The 15,978-nt window shown below is 50.5% G+C and overlaps 1 protein-coding gene across 2 annotated transcripts in view; it reads right to left on the bottom strand.

The window, feature by feature from the left end:
• Positions 1-14,933, bottom strand: part of TRAF2 (TNF receptor-associated factor 2) — a 19,465-nt gene extending 4,532 nt beyond the window's left edge. Inside the window, exons 1-8 of one of the 2 annotated variants that reach the window (XM_010156789.1) lie at positions 14,716-14,933; positions 14,030-14,108; positions 13,570-13,668; positions 12,672-12,673; positions 6,296-6,455; positions 3,664-3,735; positions 1,900-1,974; positions 890-1,249 (exon numbers count right to left, since the gene is read on the bottom strand). In XM_010156789.1, coding sequence (XP_010155091.1) covers positions 890-1,249; positions 1,900-1,974; positions 3,664-3,735; positions 6,296-6,455; positions 12,672-12,673; positions 13,570-13,668; positions 14,030-14,108; positions 14,716-14,903 — 1,035 coding nt within the window. In that variant the 5' untranslated portion in view covers positions 14,904-14,933. The remainder of the gene's footprint in view (positions 1-889; positions 1,250-1,899; positions 1,975-3,663; positions 3,736-6,295; positions 6,456-12,671; positions 12,674-13,569; positions 13,669-14,029; positions 14,109-14,715) is intronic. The other variant, XM_010156790.1, reaches the window with a different exon arrangement.
• Between the last annotated feature and the right edge of the window lie 1,045 nt (positions 14,934-15,978).

The raw sequence follows: 15,978 nt of genomic DNA on the forward strand, positions 1-15,978 counted from the left end.
GTTTAGAAACATGCACTGCTGGGAGACCCACGAAAGCCAGCAGACACGGGCATCCCTCCAGGATGACTCCCAGCGAGAGACGGCCTCCAGAACTGACAGGAGGGAGAAATTTAGCCCTGTAAGCCCATTCACTGAAGCTCCCTTTTGAGCCCTGTCGTTACACATTGACACAACTCAGTGCTTGAGCTGGAAACTTTCCCACAGCAAACAGAAAACTCCTCCCCACAAGCAGCTCCATTAAATTAGCAGCACAAGAAGTGAGGATGCGGGGAAAAAACCTCAGCGTTGTGAGAAAACTCGATTTGAGAAAGAGAAGAACCTAGGCCCAGCCAACTGGGTTCATCACCGAGCTAAGGCAGGGTCATGCCAGACCTGGCGGCTCCCGTGCCGAGGGCACAGGTAACGCTGCGAGCTCCCAGCTGCCACCACACACCAGCAGCGTTCGGCAGGGGCTGCGCCGGAGCGTACTGGTGGGAGCAGCTTCTTCACACCTCCAGACCGCGCTGGGCGCAAGGCTGTAAACGCAGCACCGATAGTTCCTCCCCTTTTCAAAGGTCTGGAGGGTGAGCAGCAGCCCCGCGATCTGAGAGATCCAGTGAAGTGCCGGGTGCTCTGTCTCTGGTTGGAAAACTTCACCTAGGTACAACGTCTCTGTGTCTGTGTAACTTGCTTACTAACAGAGATCTGATCGCTTTAGGCCGGTCAGTTTAATTTCCACCTTTTCCAGGAAGCTTTGAGGGTTGGGCACAGGCAGAAATTATATTGTAGTTCTACCTTCAGACTAGTGGAGCTTCAGGGCTAGGTGAAGCTTTGCTAGCTAATCACATGGAAAGGAAACCAAAAAGTCCCTGCTCAGAGTGCTGGAAAGCCCAAGCCAATGGTTACACACCTTGTTACTTAGCGTTTCGATTTTCTCCTGGTCCAGGCGGTGTTGCCGACTGTAGGCTTCGGCCGTTAGAGACACCCTTTCCACCTCCCGATTGAGCACGCAGACAATGTTCTCAAAGGTCACAGTTTTCCTCTCCAGGGCCTCACATCTTCCCAAGAGCTCCAGAGTCCTGGAGAGCTCCGACTCCGAGCACAGAGAGTTTGCTGCCAGTAGCGGGGAGTTGTTTTGTGATGAGGAAAAGGCAGGGAGGGGCTTTAGGTCTGCAGGCCCAGCCTTGAGGCTGAGCACAAAACTCAGGAGCATGTAGAGATGCTCCGCCAGACACTTGCTTTCATGTTCTAGAAGCTTTTCATTTTCCACCTGCATGAAGAGAAATACACCCCCCATTCAGCAAGCTCAATCTATGCTGTCACCATCCACAGCAAAATTCCTCCTCTTGAGGCCACAGCGTTAGCTTTAAATTAAAAAGGGGAAAAAACAAAGAAAGATATCTAAAAAAAAAAAGGGGGTTGGGGTGGGGTTTTTTCTTTTGTTTTAGAAATGTTGCAAATCACATACCATGATGTGTATGATTTTATATTTTAATGTTTCCCCAGCTGTACACACTGTTCTACTCTGTCTTCCTCCATTATTTCCCAACAGGGCCCTGTCAGGTGGACTTCACAGCACCAAAGGGCGTGATTTATGTGAACATCACCAGCAGGAGCTGGGAAAACTCAGTCACATGGAGAAATACAGCCTGGCCCCAGTTCTGTGCTTGCAGCTCCAAGTCTCAAAGCACTCGGGGTGTTCTTCAAGGAGGAGGTTTCCTTCCCCATTAAGTTCACTCCCTGGATACCCAAACTCTGGACAGCGGATGATGACAAACTCCGTACGCAAAGAGTTGGTAACACCACTTTGTTCAAACATGTGAACACAAACATCTGTAACAGTTTGGGCGAAAGCAGCTTATCTCTAACACTGGAAATGAAAACAAGTCCAGAGATAAACATCAACAGACAAGCCCTTACCACCTCAGCACATCCGACAACCTCAAATCTGCAAGGCACTTTAGATCTGCCACAAGTCTTCACGTGGTCCCGAAACTAGAAAGGAAGAAAGGCAGTGTTAGATGTTATGTGTCCGCAGTAGCTCCCCTTCCATCCTGCTGACGTCTGGGAAACTGCAAACCGTCTCCACGATGCCCGAGCCATGGGTAATCACTAGCTGCCAGAGCACATGGCTGAACCTGGACGCTGCCTACCATAGGTACAACTGTCACTGCAACACAGAGAGGCCTGGAAGGAAGCTTTATTTATTTTTCTCTTGATGGCTACGAGCTCTCACTTCTCACCTGCACATGCAAGGAAGACAAAGCAACCGGCACAGGTACATGCAATGTATGTTGAGCAACAAGCTTCCCTCAGGGCAGCGGAAGGGGAGGCGTAAGGAACACCCCTTGTGAAACAGTTGGCCATTTAATTTTGTGCACTTTGTGCAGCCCTGGTCGGGACATGCCACAGATGCCTATTTTTAATTCCGGCTAAATAAATCTGAGAACAAAAACCTTCCTGGTGGTCTTGCCTGAGTATTTACAATTGCTGCAGGTCCACCTGCACAAGGGAAGATGCTCTGTTGGGTCCAGCATCCCCTCACCGGGGTGCCAAAGGACGCCTCTCACCTGGCAGCTGCCGTGAAGAGCCAAGGGAGGGGGTGGATGTCTCTACGGAGAAGTGCCACTACCCCCCAGCCACTAAGATGACTCGTCTGAGTTCCCACACAGTGCATGATTAATGCTAACAAGCACTGGCACATTACTGTCTTGTTTTTGATACGCCTTATCAGCTATCAGTGGTCTGTTCTGAACAACCACCATATTCCACATTTAACACCTACATCTGCAACAACAGATGTCGATTTAAACTGGTTTTAAACCACTTTTTTAAACAGCTCCTAGATCCACCTGGCTTAATGAGTCAGGTTACTCAGAGTTACAAGGCTGCAGCTAATCAACAAACTTTTGGAGAGTGATAAAAGAGGGAGCTAATATTTAAACAAGGGCCAGATCACCCCTGGGAATCCTACAAGCCTGGTCTCTGCTGGGGTCCAGCCAAGCAGATCAGTATCCCAGGACCCTGGCACAAAGCCCTTCATTATGCTGCCCATTCAAGAGAACTCTTTGCTCATCATTTTGACACTGCTGCCCCTCTGTCCTGCGACAAGGGCCTTTTGCAACAGTGCTACTACGAGTATCTGCCCATAGCAGGCAGGAGAGTTTCAGGTGAATATGATTTTTCTGAAGATGTTTCCCAAAGCTTTGATTTTCAGACTTCTGGGCCTTGCCCCAGGAGCTGGCAGCACAAGGACCCTACAGACATGGATCCCATTGCATGATTAATTACAGAGACATTGATTTAGCTGGGGATGAGCTCCCTGTCTGTAATCGCAGCAGTGGTTGACACAGTTGCTGTACGTCGGACAGAAGTCCCTTTGAAACCAGGAGTGTGCCTTCCCCATGGAGGCTCTGCACCCAGACATGGCAAACGCACAACTCAAGGGAGGTGGCGTCGGCAGCACTAACGCAACGCGACACGCGCCGGTCCGTCACGTCCATCGTGCCCTACCGGCACTTCGAGCCTTACAGAAAGGCCACATCTGTACTAATGGCTGCCTCTTCATCTTTTTCCCTGCTCCACTCTCTAATGGCCTCAGTTTCCCCCTGCTCCGAGAACACTGGTGTCAGCCCATCAGGACCCGGGGCCCACCGCAGCACACGCTCCCCAGCAGCCGGGTACCTTCTCCCTTGGAATCTTCTGCCCACAGCCTTCACACGTCAGCGGAAACTCAGGGCAGACTTCGTCGTGAGCCTGTAAAAGAATCAACAGGAGAGCATTTGGTCCTCTAAATAAAAGCTCCAAGGAGGTCATATGACGAGTACAGTTCGCCAGGAGTAGCTTTAGACTTTATTACAGAAGAGTGCTGTAAGCTACCAACCCATACTCAGATCATGCTCATGCCACCAATTCTGCCTGCTGACCCATCTGTGTGACCTCTGGGCTACTGGAATGCTGGGTGCTTACGTAGCCTCAGCCTCAATGTAAAAGCTGCTATAATAATATTTTTAAAAAATCAAATTACTCCTTTGATGGACAAGATAATCATCAGGAAGCTCCATTTATGGCTCTGCCAGGAAAATACACGTTCAGGCAGGTTGAATGAAGTAAGCCCCTACCTCAGCTAGATAATTCGTGTAACTTTTCCACCGTAATGGTTATCACAGTCAGCTGAAGTGTGAACCCATAACCTCCTCATCGCATACTGCGCTGAGCTCCCTGATAGCATCTTCGCATTTGAATCAGAAACCCATTTTTCAACCAGAATGAAAGAGAGTTTAAAACCGTTTCATTTAATAACCCCTGCACACAAGCCCCCACCCCTGCAGCAAGAGCAAACAGTCTGCTTGGCAGCCGGGGAGCTACCAAGTGCTCAGGGCAATGCGACATGCTGTCCTCAGCAGATACCAGAGCCAGCACTACTGGCTAAATCGGGAATGCTAGAACATGCCTCTGCTTTCTGTGTCATTTCCACACAGCTCAAACCTCCTCTTTACACACCAGGCACTTGTTGGAACAAGGCATTGTAAATGCCATGAATACACAGTTCAAAATTCAGGTGAAAAGGTAAGTGCACTGAAGGACCCTGCCATGGTAGTAACAAGATAAAAAAAACCCAAACCCCAGAAGCCTTTATAGAGTAGTCATCTGAAACCAGATGCTCCAAAAACTTGGTCACATTTATTCTTTATTAAAAGAAGTTACTGCCTGGGGCGGGGGGAAACACGCACAAACTTAAATACCACATCAGAAAGTGGAAAGTGAAACCCATCAGTGGCTCAGCTCTGGCTTCTTACTCTCTCCTTTTTTATGCTTTAAATGAGCAGTCGGACTCGGAGACTCCTTGCACTGTCTCTGGGACAGCGACCAGCCAGGCTGTGCGGCTCGGCTGGCAGCGCTGCCCGCACAGACCCCGCTGCCTGTGAAGCAGAGGTGGGGTGCCTGCCTTCACCCCGCTCACTCAGAGGGGCTGAACCCTTTCTTCTACCCACCTACTGCTCACATGTTCTAGAAACACCAGACAGCATCCTCCCCACCACCCACAAAACACTGGCACAAGAGCAGTCGGTCTGGCTGAGGGAAGGAAACTTCACTGCAGAGACAACTGCTTAACAAGGGACTATTGAGAACTTGGGTTCTCCTGCGCCAAGTGCTAGGCGTGAAACTACCCCCCCGTGCTCCTCACCTCCCAGCAGTTATCTTCCATCCCGACTCCACGCTACAGCACGATCTAACACCCAACACGCGGGCAGCCCTGCGAAGCGTGCCCAGCCTGCAGCAGGAGAAGGGAAACCAGCCCCAGGCAGCCAAGCTGGAAGTGCAACGGGTCCGTATGTAAATTGCTGAAGGCACCCGGACGCGTTAGCTTTAACCAGCACAGATCCAAACCTCGAGACAAACTTTTTTGTATAAACAGTTTCAGGCTCTTCTGGAATCCCCTGTTCCTTCCCCTCCACACGGGTGTCTAAACAGAGACGGATGGGCTCACCACTGGAAGAAATCCACCCCACCCAGGGGCCGGAGAGCAGGAGTTGGCGTTCGAGCCTGAACTGCCACACTCCTCTCCCCCAGGAATGGGGCAATCCTTGTGTTTACACCTTTCCCAAACCCACATCTGTGAGCTGTGGCAGGGACGAGTCTCTCTGACATTCAGGCATCCCCTGTCAACATTCTGGGCAGCTTTGGAAAGCCATCACTGTGAATGGGGCTCAGTGAGAGCAGAGTCACTCTCCCAAAGTCATCCTGCTGTGGAAATCAAGTCGGAGTCAGGGAGAGGGGTCAGCAATGGGAGAATTCAAGCGGAGCTGGAAGACAACAGTCTGGCTCAGACCTTCAGGGGTTCTCTCTGGTTACCGCAGCGTTGACTTCTTGCCCCTACCAGCTGTAAATCGAGGCACAGACCAGCCTGCACCATCCAACAGCAGGGGCAGGAAAATCAAACTGGGCAGTCAACAGCCTGCCACAGCAACGCCTTGCTCTTCCCACGCAGTTAAAATCAAAACTGCTGATTGATACGCACAGCAACTTCGCTCCCTAAAAATAAACAGGGAGACAAGCCAGCAGCAGCCTGTACATCACACGCTGCCGTTGGAACAGGCAATTCTCTTGGGAGAACCTGGGAGATGAGAAAATCAGACACCACGCCGCCTTCGGAAGGAGTAGGGCAGCCTACGGGCTTTTGCAGGTTACTCCTGCGGGCGCTCGGCCCTCCAGCACCCACCCACGCTCCGGCACGAGGGGCTGCAGTGGAGGGATTGAGCCTCTTCTCCTCGCCTGCAGGCCTGCCAGCACACGGAGCTGCTAACGCTTCTACCTCAGCGTCAGGAAAGTAGCAAAGCAGCTTGCCATACTCGCAGTGGAGGTTTCTCTCGGGGTGCTCCTGCTCAGAGCGGGGCCCATTCCCACGCAGCAGGATCATCCCCCTACACCCCCGGGACTCAGCCAGCGGGAACAGGCCGCTCCCTTCACGGCAGCTTTGTGACAGTGGCACATCCCAGGGCGGCCGCGCAGGAAAGCGCAGACACACGGCTTTGGTAACAGCAGCTGATCCCAGAGGACAACACGATCGTTTCCTAACGAATGCCAGGAAGAGCTGCTCTGCTGTGCCTGTGTACGTCAGGCTAAAGGGAAAACTGCAGTTTAATCTAATTGCTTCGTCTCTCAAGGCTTCGCTGAACTTGAACTATGGCAGAGGTGCCTGCCGAAAGCTGTTATCCCCGTCTCATGGTGACAGAGCAGGAGGCGCAGAGGAAAGCCAGCTGAAGTGGCCAGGGCACGCCGGAGCTGTCGGGGCTTCAGCATTCTCCAGCCCTGGCACTGCTGTGTCCGGCACATGGCTCCTTTGACATCTTAGCCTGGCTACAAGAAAAAGGGTGTGCCCACAGAATTGTGGAGGAAACACTGAAAACGGGTCTCCAGTGTAAGAGACATCAGCCTAGGATTTGAGGGAATTGAATCCCTCGCACCAAGAAAGATGATTTGCTTCATGCACCTCTGCCAGGTCCCCAGGGGCTCCGGAGCCTCCCAGGAGGGAATCTGCCATAAAACATGGGCAGATTTGGGATGTCCTGCTCCTCTCAAGTCAACATGCCCTTCTATGCTGTGTCTCCTCCTTGTCAGGGGCATTTGATGCTGGTTTTAAGTCAGGCCTGCTCGAAGCTTTCTCCACGAGAGTGGGCTACCACACACGTGGTCCTTACGCTATTGCACAGACCCCAGCAACACCGGGCTGGAAAGCAGGAGCCCAGTCTGTAATTCACAGTGCCAACTGGGAACAGGAGCTTTCCAAGACCATCACATCAGCCAGTGCCAGACACAAACAGCTCCCTTCGCTGGGACACACTGGTGACAGAGACCCAAGCAAGTCCACTTGGCATCACAGATAATTAAACCACAAAGAAAGTGTCAAACTCAAGGATTAAGTTCCCATTGGTAACTGCTTGTGGCTTCAGTGGGCATGTGTATGGCAAGGGCAGGGACACCAGCATCTCCTCTGCTCTGCTGCCCAACACCACAGCATCCATCCGAGTCGAGGACAAGAAGCAGTAGAAGAGATGTCAGGAGTTCTCTGGGGCCTTGCTCACGCCTCTGCTCAGAACAGCAGAACAACTTTGGCTTCCAGGTTCCCATGGTTTTGTTCATCGGCTTTTAGGGCTGATCAGACAGACATTTGATCTGGGATACTGGTGGAGGGACATCAAGGCAGTGTTTCTTGCACCGAGTAAGAATGGGGAAGGCGTAGCAGGTTGTGAAGCAGAAAGAAACACGTGAAAGCAGCAGCATGTTTTCTAACACTTCTTAAAACAGACTCTGCCTTTCCCTGTTTGACCCATGCAAGCTGTGGGACATGCCAGGATACTTTCTCTAAACCCCTGCATCATCCTAGGGAACACCTTTCCTAGGCAGACTCTAGTCTGAAGTGGAGCAGGGCTGGACCCCCAGAGCACTTTGGATAAGCCCGAGTCTGAACCCAAGCTGGCCCTGCAGCCAGCTAAGCCTGCACACCACTGTCCCTCACCTCAGACACGGCCAGCTGCATTGCAAAAAAGGACTAAAGCCTTTGCCAAGGAAATTAAAAGGTGCAGCGCTGGACAACACCAAATCTCCATGAACAGCCAGCCGACATGTAAGGGAGGTTCAAGGCAACCAGGATCAGAGAGACCTCTACAAGTTTTCCAGGCTATGCAATCAACAGGTACAGTCATGATCATGTGAAAAATGCCCAAGATGTGCTATTCACATCCAGTGACGTCACTGCTTGAGAACAACCTGTCACCACGGAGCAAACTCCACTCACACCATCACCCTAACGATGCCAGGTGCCGGCATGTTCATACCATCGATCCCAATTTACCTCCAATAGTTATTTCTGAGGGCTGGTCACTGGCTGCAGGAGATGCTGCAGTGTCCATGGCTGCGCTCTAAGCAGACCGAAAGCACTGCCCGTGCTGGGCAGGTCCCAGGACAACACTCCTGAAGCTCTCCCTCCCTTCCAGCAGTACTTTCACCAGCACAAAGAGCTTCACCTTGATCCGTCAGATCAAAAGGCACGGCCTCAGGCTGAAGCCTCTCAGTGGGTTGCCTGAAGATGGTGTTGGCACAGGTCAAGCTCCGTGAGCTGCAGGCAGTGGGCAAGGGCACGACTGACGACTCTGCCTCGCCCGCAGCGTGGAGATGCAGGCAGTAAACGGAAGGGCTGTTACAGCACGAGGCTGAGAACCCCACTGACACCCAGGAAAGGGGAGATGAGACCAGTATTACAGCGAGGACAGGTATCTTTCACGTGTTGGAGAAGTCAAGCCTGTGGTGAGTGGCTTCATTTGAAACCCACCTTCTCTAGGCTGTCTGAAGAGTTGGAAGTGCCCAAGGGTGGGTGGGTGAGACTGTGGCCTTCTCCTGCCAGGCACCTGGAGCCCCAGGAACATCTCCCTGGGTGTGAAATGCTGCCCCACAAGCCCAAAAGCTGCGTTCATGGCGAGAGGTTTCATCACGGGTTAGAAGGGACACACAGCACTCCGCTTCAAAGCTTGTGACTTACAGCTTTTTTTTTTTTTTCCCCAAGCGTCAGATGTCAAAACTGTTAATTAGATGGGCCACCACAAGAAGGCTGAGCTGTTTTTAGAAGTTAAGAGCAGACCCTCTATAGCTGGGGCTTTCCAACCCCCTCCCACGCGTGCTCTCCAGCACTCCCTGTGGCTTACCTCCCACCACGGGCTTGGACGGGAAACTGCCTCATGTCTGGGCAGCCAGCTACATAAACTCGACTTCAGGGACTGTAAGGGAGGCTGAATTTGTCTGGGGACCTCAGCTCCTGCTCTGGAAAGTAAAGGTGTATCAGATCCTTTCTTCCAAAGCAGGTGGTCCTTTTGGTCACCTGCATGTGCAAGACAGGGATCCTCCCATAAGGAAGTGATCCGGTCCTGGGGCAAACTGCTGATCAGGCTGGAGCTGGCTGCAAACTGCACTTCAACACCACACTTGGGGTCAAAACCCTGAGAAAAAGAACATAAATGCTGTACCGAACCTTAAAAGGAGGGCTGGTCACTCTCCTAAGAGCATAACCAAGTGTGCGTGCCACATGGCTTACAACGCTGTATTGCATGCAGACAGCACTGCTATAAACCACTCCCAAGTACACTTCGGAGGCAACAGGAGCCAGGAGAAGCAGCTTCAAAGACCAGCAGCCCTGGTCTAAGCAACAGGCAAAAGCCTGGAACCAAAGTTTTCAGCCTAAACTAAAAATCACCACCAAAAACTATCAGGGTATTGCTGGGACACAGATGGAATGGGGGTGATGAAATGGTGAAGCACCATGACCTCTGGCTCAGGGGCCCCAGCAGCATTTCTGAAGAGGGGCAGTTTTCTCTACACGAGGTGCAGAAGGGCTTCTCCAGCATGTCCCAGCAGGAAAACAGGGCAAGAAGAGATTGCCCAGTGACCTTGTCCTCCAGGCCCCAGGAAGCCACATCGCCCGGCAGGGGCTGCAGACATACTCTCCAACGCCACGGGCTTTGCAGTAATATCACTCAAGTTCTGTGTTTTGCACCTTTTGCAGCCTTTTAGGCTTCAATTAAAGTGAACTCTTCAAACCATGGTGACAACTACAAGGAAAACACACACCTTCCACTTTGGATGAGGACAGGTTAGCACCACAGATGACACTCGTCCATCCACATTAGCTGAGCTCATCTGTCTTCCTAGAAAACCCCCACCAAAACTTGGTTTAAATACTGCTCTCAGGAGTAAGCTTAAAACTTAGTCCTCCTTCCAAAACTTACACAATTCCACTTCCTTATGTCTCAGTTGTGTATCTCCCAAGATGACTGGGGCATAGTTAAAACCTCTGTCTGCGTAACGTATGGAAATGCCACGTGAACACCCCTCTGCAGCCCCCTCCTTCCATCCCAGTCCTGCTGAGGGGTGAAGAAAGGGATGAAAGCTGGTGGTGTGAAAAGCATAAATGAAACGTATGTGAGAGCTGAAGATACGTTGATAAAACAGGAGAGTAGGCAACTGGAGGTACTGCAAGGCAAGAAGAGAAACACTACAGTGCTGAGAAAGCACAAATTCCCTCCACCTGGATTATCACAGGATGTGTTTTCCTGGTCCTTCCTTTTGCTCTAACAGGCTAGTTGGAGTTTCTGTAGCCCTCCTCAGACTTTCCACCCAAACCTAAAGGCTCCTGCCCACAGCCTGCTTTTCAGTATGCACACTCAGGCAGACGCATCAGTAAACCTTTACATGAAAAGAGGTTACTGATTAAAAGGAAAAACATCTCCAGCCCCACCACAAACTGCTTTATCCAAGTGCCACTACATATTTACAAGATCTGAAAAATGTATTTATGAACCCAGACGTGTGCTAAGCACTTAAACATTTCATATGCTCCACACGGCTTTAAGCAGAAGTGCAAGTCACGTCCAAGCAGACTGCGGTCTTTCAATTTTGTATGTCCCTTTGAGACCTGAACTTCAGCCTCCCTGAACAGAAAGCAAAACTGAAATCAGTTTTATTAAGTTTTTTGAAGTTGAAGAGCTAGAGCCACGCAGCTGCAGAACATTCTTTCTCCTTGTTCGTGCCCTGGGTAAGATCAGCAAACCAGAAGCAACAGGATCTCTTGATTTGTAGGTGGATAGCAGCCAAGTAAATCTCTCAGTACCAACACACAGTTTTTAAATTTGCAAACAATGAATTTGCTCTTAGGGACTTTCCATGTCCTGTCGGAAATAGCGCAGCAAGGGACTTTCCAGAGTGGGAGCGCTGTGCTGCTGCAGGACGTTACACACGCAGCCGTGCTACACCAGGCGAACTCTGCTTCGCGACACTGAAACAACAAGCCTACACGGAGGGCAGGGTTTGACAGCAGTCCGCAGTACCAGAGAGACCGTGGTCGTTTGACGCCTCCTTTCATCAGCACTCCTCAGCCACACGTAACGTCTCCTAAGCCTGACCGAACGCCACAGCTCTTTGGCAGGCAGCTGGGAGGAGAGATAACACAAGCCAGACCTTGCCTCCTCCCACCAGTTCCCAGGAAAGAATCAGATTTCCAGAGAGGGCACAGAATATCCCTGTTAGACTGCCTGCCACCCGTGGTAGGCAGGAGAGGCGAGCTCAGGCCTGAGACGAACCAGCTAGCACTGCTTGAGACCCCGGCTCCCCCTTCACAGCACAAGACTGCCCCAAATCCCGTGACCCTTCACAGCACAAGACTGCCCCAAATCCCCAAATCCCGTGACAAGTGCAGATCAGCGCTGCAGACCTGCAGCCAAGCACTCTCAAGAGCCACACCTCTACAAAACGTGCTGTTTTCGCAAAACGCCTCGCAGGACCCTTCGGAGATGAGGCGGAGAGCAAGAAGGAGGCACAGCCTTATCAGCTCAGACACTCAAGCAGTTGTGCGCACAGTCCCGGAGCATCAGGCACGCAGCCTCGACCCAGGACGGCTTGTTGCCCTTTTGAACTTCCAGTGCAAGACGTGGCTGGACTCGAGCCTGTGTTCAAACACTTGTAAAACCACGCAGGGAGGACCTTTGGCAGCTGATGATTTTTGCTGAGCTCTGCAGGAACTCTTGAAGATTTTTTTTAAACCCAGGAGAAAAAGTTCAGAGGAGCTCATCAGCACAACCAACAACACTGGAAACTGCTGACAAATGTCATTTGGGTTAGTCTAACGGAGGTTAGGTCACTTACTACAATCATCATTTTGAACACTGCAGTGCGCATCAGCCTTCTAGTCACTGGTCACCAGCAGAACTTAAATCATGGGTCAAAGCATGGCAGGCACCGCCAGCACAGCTTGGACCTGGAACCCCAGTGAAACACACTGTACCCTGAAATGCAACTCCCAAACTTCCAGTGCTGCATCAGCATTAAGCTTTTAACTTGACATTTATTCAGCCATACATCCACACCACGAGCCGTTTACAGATCTACGAATGAGGGTTTCACAGCAGGAGAACCATTTAGTACCCTACATCCCCTCATCCTTTGAGCTGAACTTTTAGCACAGAGAAGCGGAAGGTTCTAGACAGCAGGACAAGGAAGCAGAGGTGCAGAAGCATCTCTGTTAACAGGCACAGCAAGCCAGGCACAAAACTCATGGTCCACAGCTGTTGTTGTTTCACATGGCCTTGCAAAGAGAATCCAGATGTTAGCCTGGACAGACCAAGATTAACCTTTTCCTGACACACCTCTCAATCACTACTCAAGCTCCACAAACCACAGGGCTACAGTCTTTACCTAGGGCAAATGTTAAACAAAATTTATTCCTTTTATCTCAGGACCCCACGTGCTGGTTCAATCAAGGATGACAAACGTGTCCTTCAGAAGCATCACAGCTGAATATACATTCACTGCCAGCTGCCAGCACATTGTAATGATGCCAACTGCAACTGCAGAGCGGGCTTGTTGGAAAGCACAGGGAAGCGTGGGGCCCACCGCCACCCTCAGCAAGGACACATGCTTCCATGAGGCACGTTGGCTGTATACGTGCTAAGAACCAAACGCCCGCAGCCACCATAAAGGCCTGGATTAAAAAGCTGGTGGGTTCCTCGAGAAGAGCAGCAGTGGTAAAACCACCCTGTCCAGCAGGCTCATGGCCCAGAAGAGCTCAGAGCGACGGGCGGCCAGGCAGCGATCAATGCCCACTGCCTGGCTGGCTGTGGGGGCAGCTAGTGGGAAACAGGATCACGGCCAGGCCGCTCTCCCCAAGCTCACAGGGCTGAACAGGTTTTCAGTTCACATAACGCAAAGAGTTTCACAACAATTTCACTGCACCACACAGTTTCTTGACAGTTTGCTGGTCTTTTATAGGAGGTGGAGACAGAAGGGGTGGTTCCCACCACAGAAGAGACCTGCTTGGTGCCTGCTATCACAGGCAAATCTGAAATTGTTTCAAGTTCAGCCTGTGCCCTCAGCAGGGCATGCAAGCCTAACTCAGCCAAGAAATCTCTCCGGCTTACAGTGAGGTTCAGGGAGGTGAGAGCTACCACCACCACTGCCCGTGTGAGTGGACAAGCAAAACTACCTGAGCCTTCCCCAAACAGAGGAATGAAAAAGGACGCAGACATCAAAAGCCTTGATCTTTACCTCGTATTCTTTAATAGTCCCCTTCCAAGTGCAGCCACTGTTAATACAGACAGCAGGCAGACTCTCCACCTCCCGACGAGCTGCGTTATCTGGGAAGGCCTAAAATGGAAAGAAGAAACCACAAAAATTACTGAGGGGTTGCACTTTTAGTCCAGTCTCTTAATTCCTTATCAAGACCTTATTAAGGCTCCTCCCAGGCCTGTTGCCACATCACATCCTCAGAGGTGTGCTAATGGCAAACAAATCATTACTACAGCGCTTAAGTAGGCCACCGCTACATTAACGTGACCTGGATTTCAGAGTCTGGGGAGTCCACCACATAAATCCTAACTCTCACTACTGTGGAGAACGTTTCCTATGAATAAGGAATTCTTAGAACTTGTGTTTTAAACAAAGACTACAAGTGATATTAATGACATCAGCGAGGTTCTTTATTTTTTAAAATGCATTTTTTACTTACCGAGCTTGTCTCCAAAATAGAAATTCCTTCTTCGTATATTCCTTCCTGAATACAGCTGGCACACTTCTGAGGTCCAGCACTAGCAGATAGAAAAATATTCATCAAACACAACGAAAAGAGACTATGCTTTATGATTTACCATTTCTGATAATCTTATAAAGTTAAAGCATGTTGTTATTTTTAAAAGAGCACATTGAGCCTTTGTTCTTGTGTTTTTTTGATACTCGTTTCTGGTTCTGATTTTTTTTCTTCTCCTGATTAACTGCTCTATTCAATTTCACTCACTTAAAGGCAAGAGTGAGACAGAGCGCTACAAAACTGTTCTGGAAGCCAGCGTGTGCTTGCATTTCTCACATTTTGGCATGAGAACCATATGATGACTTTCAGGAGCAGTTCATTCAGTAGCTCTGATGAATACTGAAGGAGATTGATGATCCACCTGGATTGCCAACTGAACAGCAAAAACAGTCTGGGCAATCCTGGAAAAAGGAACTTCAAAGCAACGCCCAGAACAATAAAATCATGTCAGTGATTACATTCCCTTAAAGAAGGCCTGATGCTGAACCTCAACGATAAAACACAGTTCCCTCGCTGAGAAGGCCCTGAAAACAAGACTTCTGTCTCCTTCTTTGTTTGAAAACGCCCCTTCAAGCATTCTGTCTTCAGACTGAAAGCATGGAAGTTACCTTATAATTTTCTTCAGACAATAGGAACAGTAGCGATGTCCACACTGAGCTTGAAACGGCCTCCTCAATATATTCTTGCAATCAGAGCAAAGGTATTTGACCTCCAGTTTAGTTCCCAGGATCTCCTTTGCAAATCCAGGCTGATTTAGATCCAAAGAGCCAGGCGGAGTAGAGTTTGCTGCTGCCATGTGAACAAAAAATTCTGGCTGTATTTCCAGAGCCTGAAAATAAAGGATTTTTCCTGTTAGAGCATAATCAGATGGTGGTAATTTTTCACATATTACACTGTCATCCAAAACCCAAGCACACAGGAAACACACCAATGTGCACCCAGAGTCTTCCTCCACTGAGTTAAAAATATTTAAAGGAATTTTGCAGTTAATTTTAGAATCAAACCCAGAACAAAGTGGCAGGGTGGACAGACCTCACTAAAAACCCCATCCTAGTTTATTAAAACACAGCCTATTCAGAGAAATCAAGGCTCCTGGCCCAAAACAAGGTAAAACACTGCCCTAAAGCTGATCAGGGAGAAATCCCTGCAGCCCACCAAAAACCTGTAGGCACTGAGTGAGGTAACCACAGCTTGTTCTGACACCTGTCGGGTGTCAGAAAGGACCACAGCTCTCCAGCCATTCCCGGGATGATGCCAGGCACACAGCGAGCCCAGATTTACTGGCAATGCCCAGGCAGGCACGCAGGGAGATGGAAAAGAAGGATGTGAAAGGTACAAGCATATCAGAAAGGAGGAAAATAATACCATGCATTTGTTTTGATCACTTGTGATGATCTAAACACACATCTCCCACCTTCAAGCCCTGCAACTACATCCCACAGCCACCCCGAACGCGTCCGGTAGCAGCCAGGTACTCCCAGCGAGGAAGCAGAGAGGCGCACTCAGCTCCCCACACATTTTAGGTTTTGGGTAGCATCCAAGTTTTGCCTGTAGCAAGGGCTGTCAAAGCTACAGGCAGCACAGTGATAAGGCGATGCCCGAGCAGGGACGCTGAGGACGGCGTTCCCGAGGGCGCCTGTCCCCAAGGGAGCAGGCCGCAGCCCTGCCAGCAGCTGTCACCTGGGGCTCCCTGGGCAACTGGGCAGCATTTCTGTGCTGCAGGTATTTAACCAGATCTTTCACGCAAATTCCATTGTTCAGCTGCTTCCAGGTTGCCCGCTCCTCGCCAAGGCGTTCGCACCGTCCCGGAGACGGGCACCTCCCGGAAGCCCCGGGGATCAAGAGCCGGGACAGCGTGCGGCGGGCGGGAG

This window comes from Eurypyga helias, unplaced genomic scaffold (genome assembly GCF_000690775.1).
Source record: "Eurypyga helias isolate BGI_N326 unplaced genomic scaffold, ASM69077v1 scaffold34018, whole genome shotgun sequence".
Taxonomy (NCBI): domain Eukaryota; kingdom Metazoa; phylum Chordata; class Aves; order Eurypygiformes; family Eurypygidae; genus Eurypyga; species Eurypyga helias.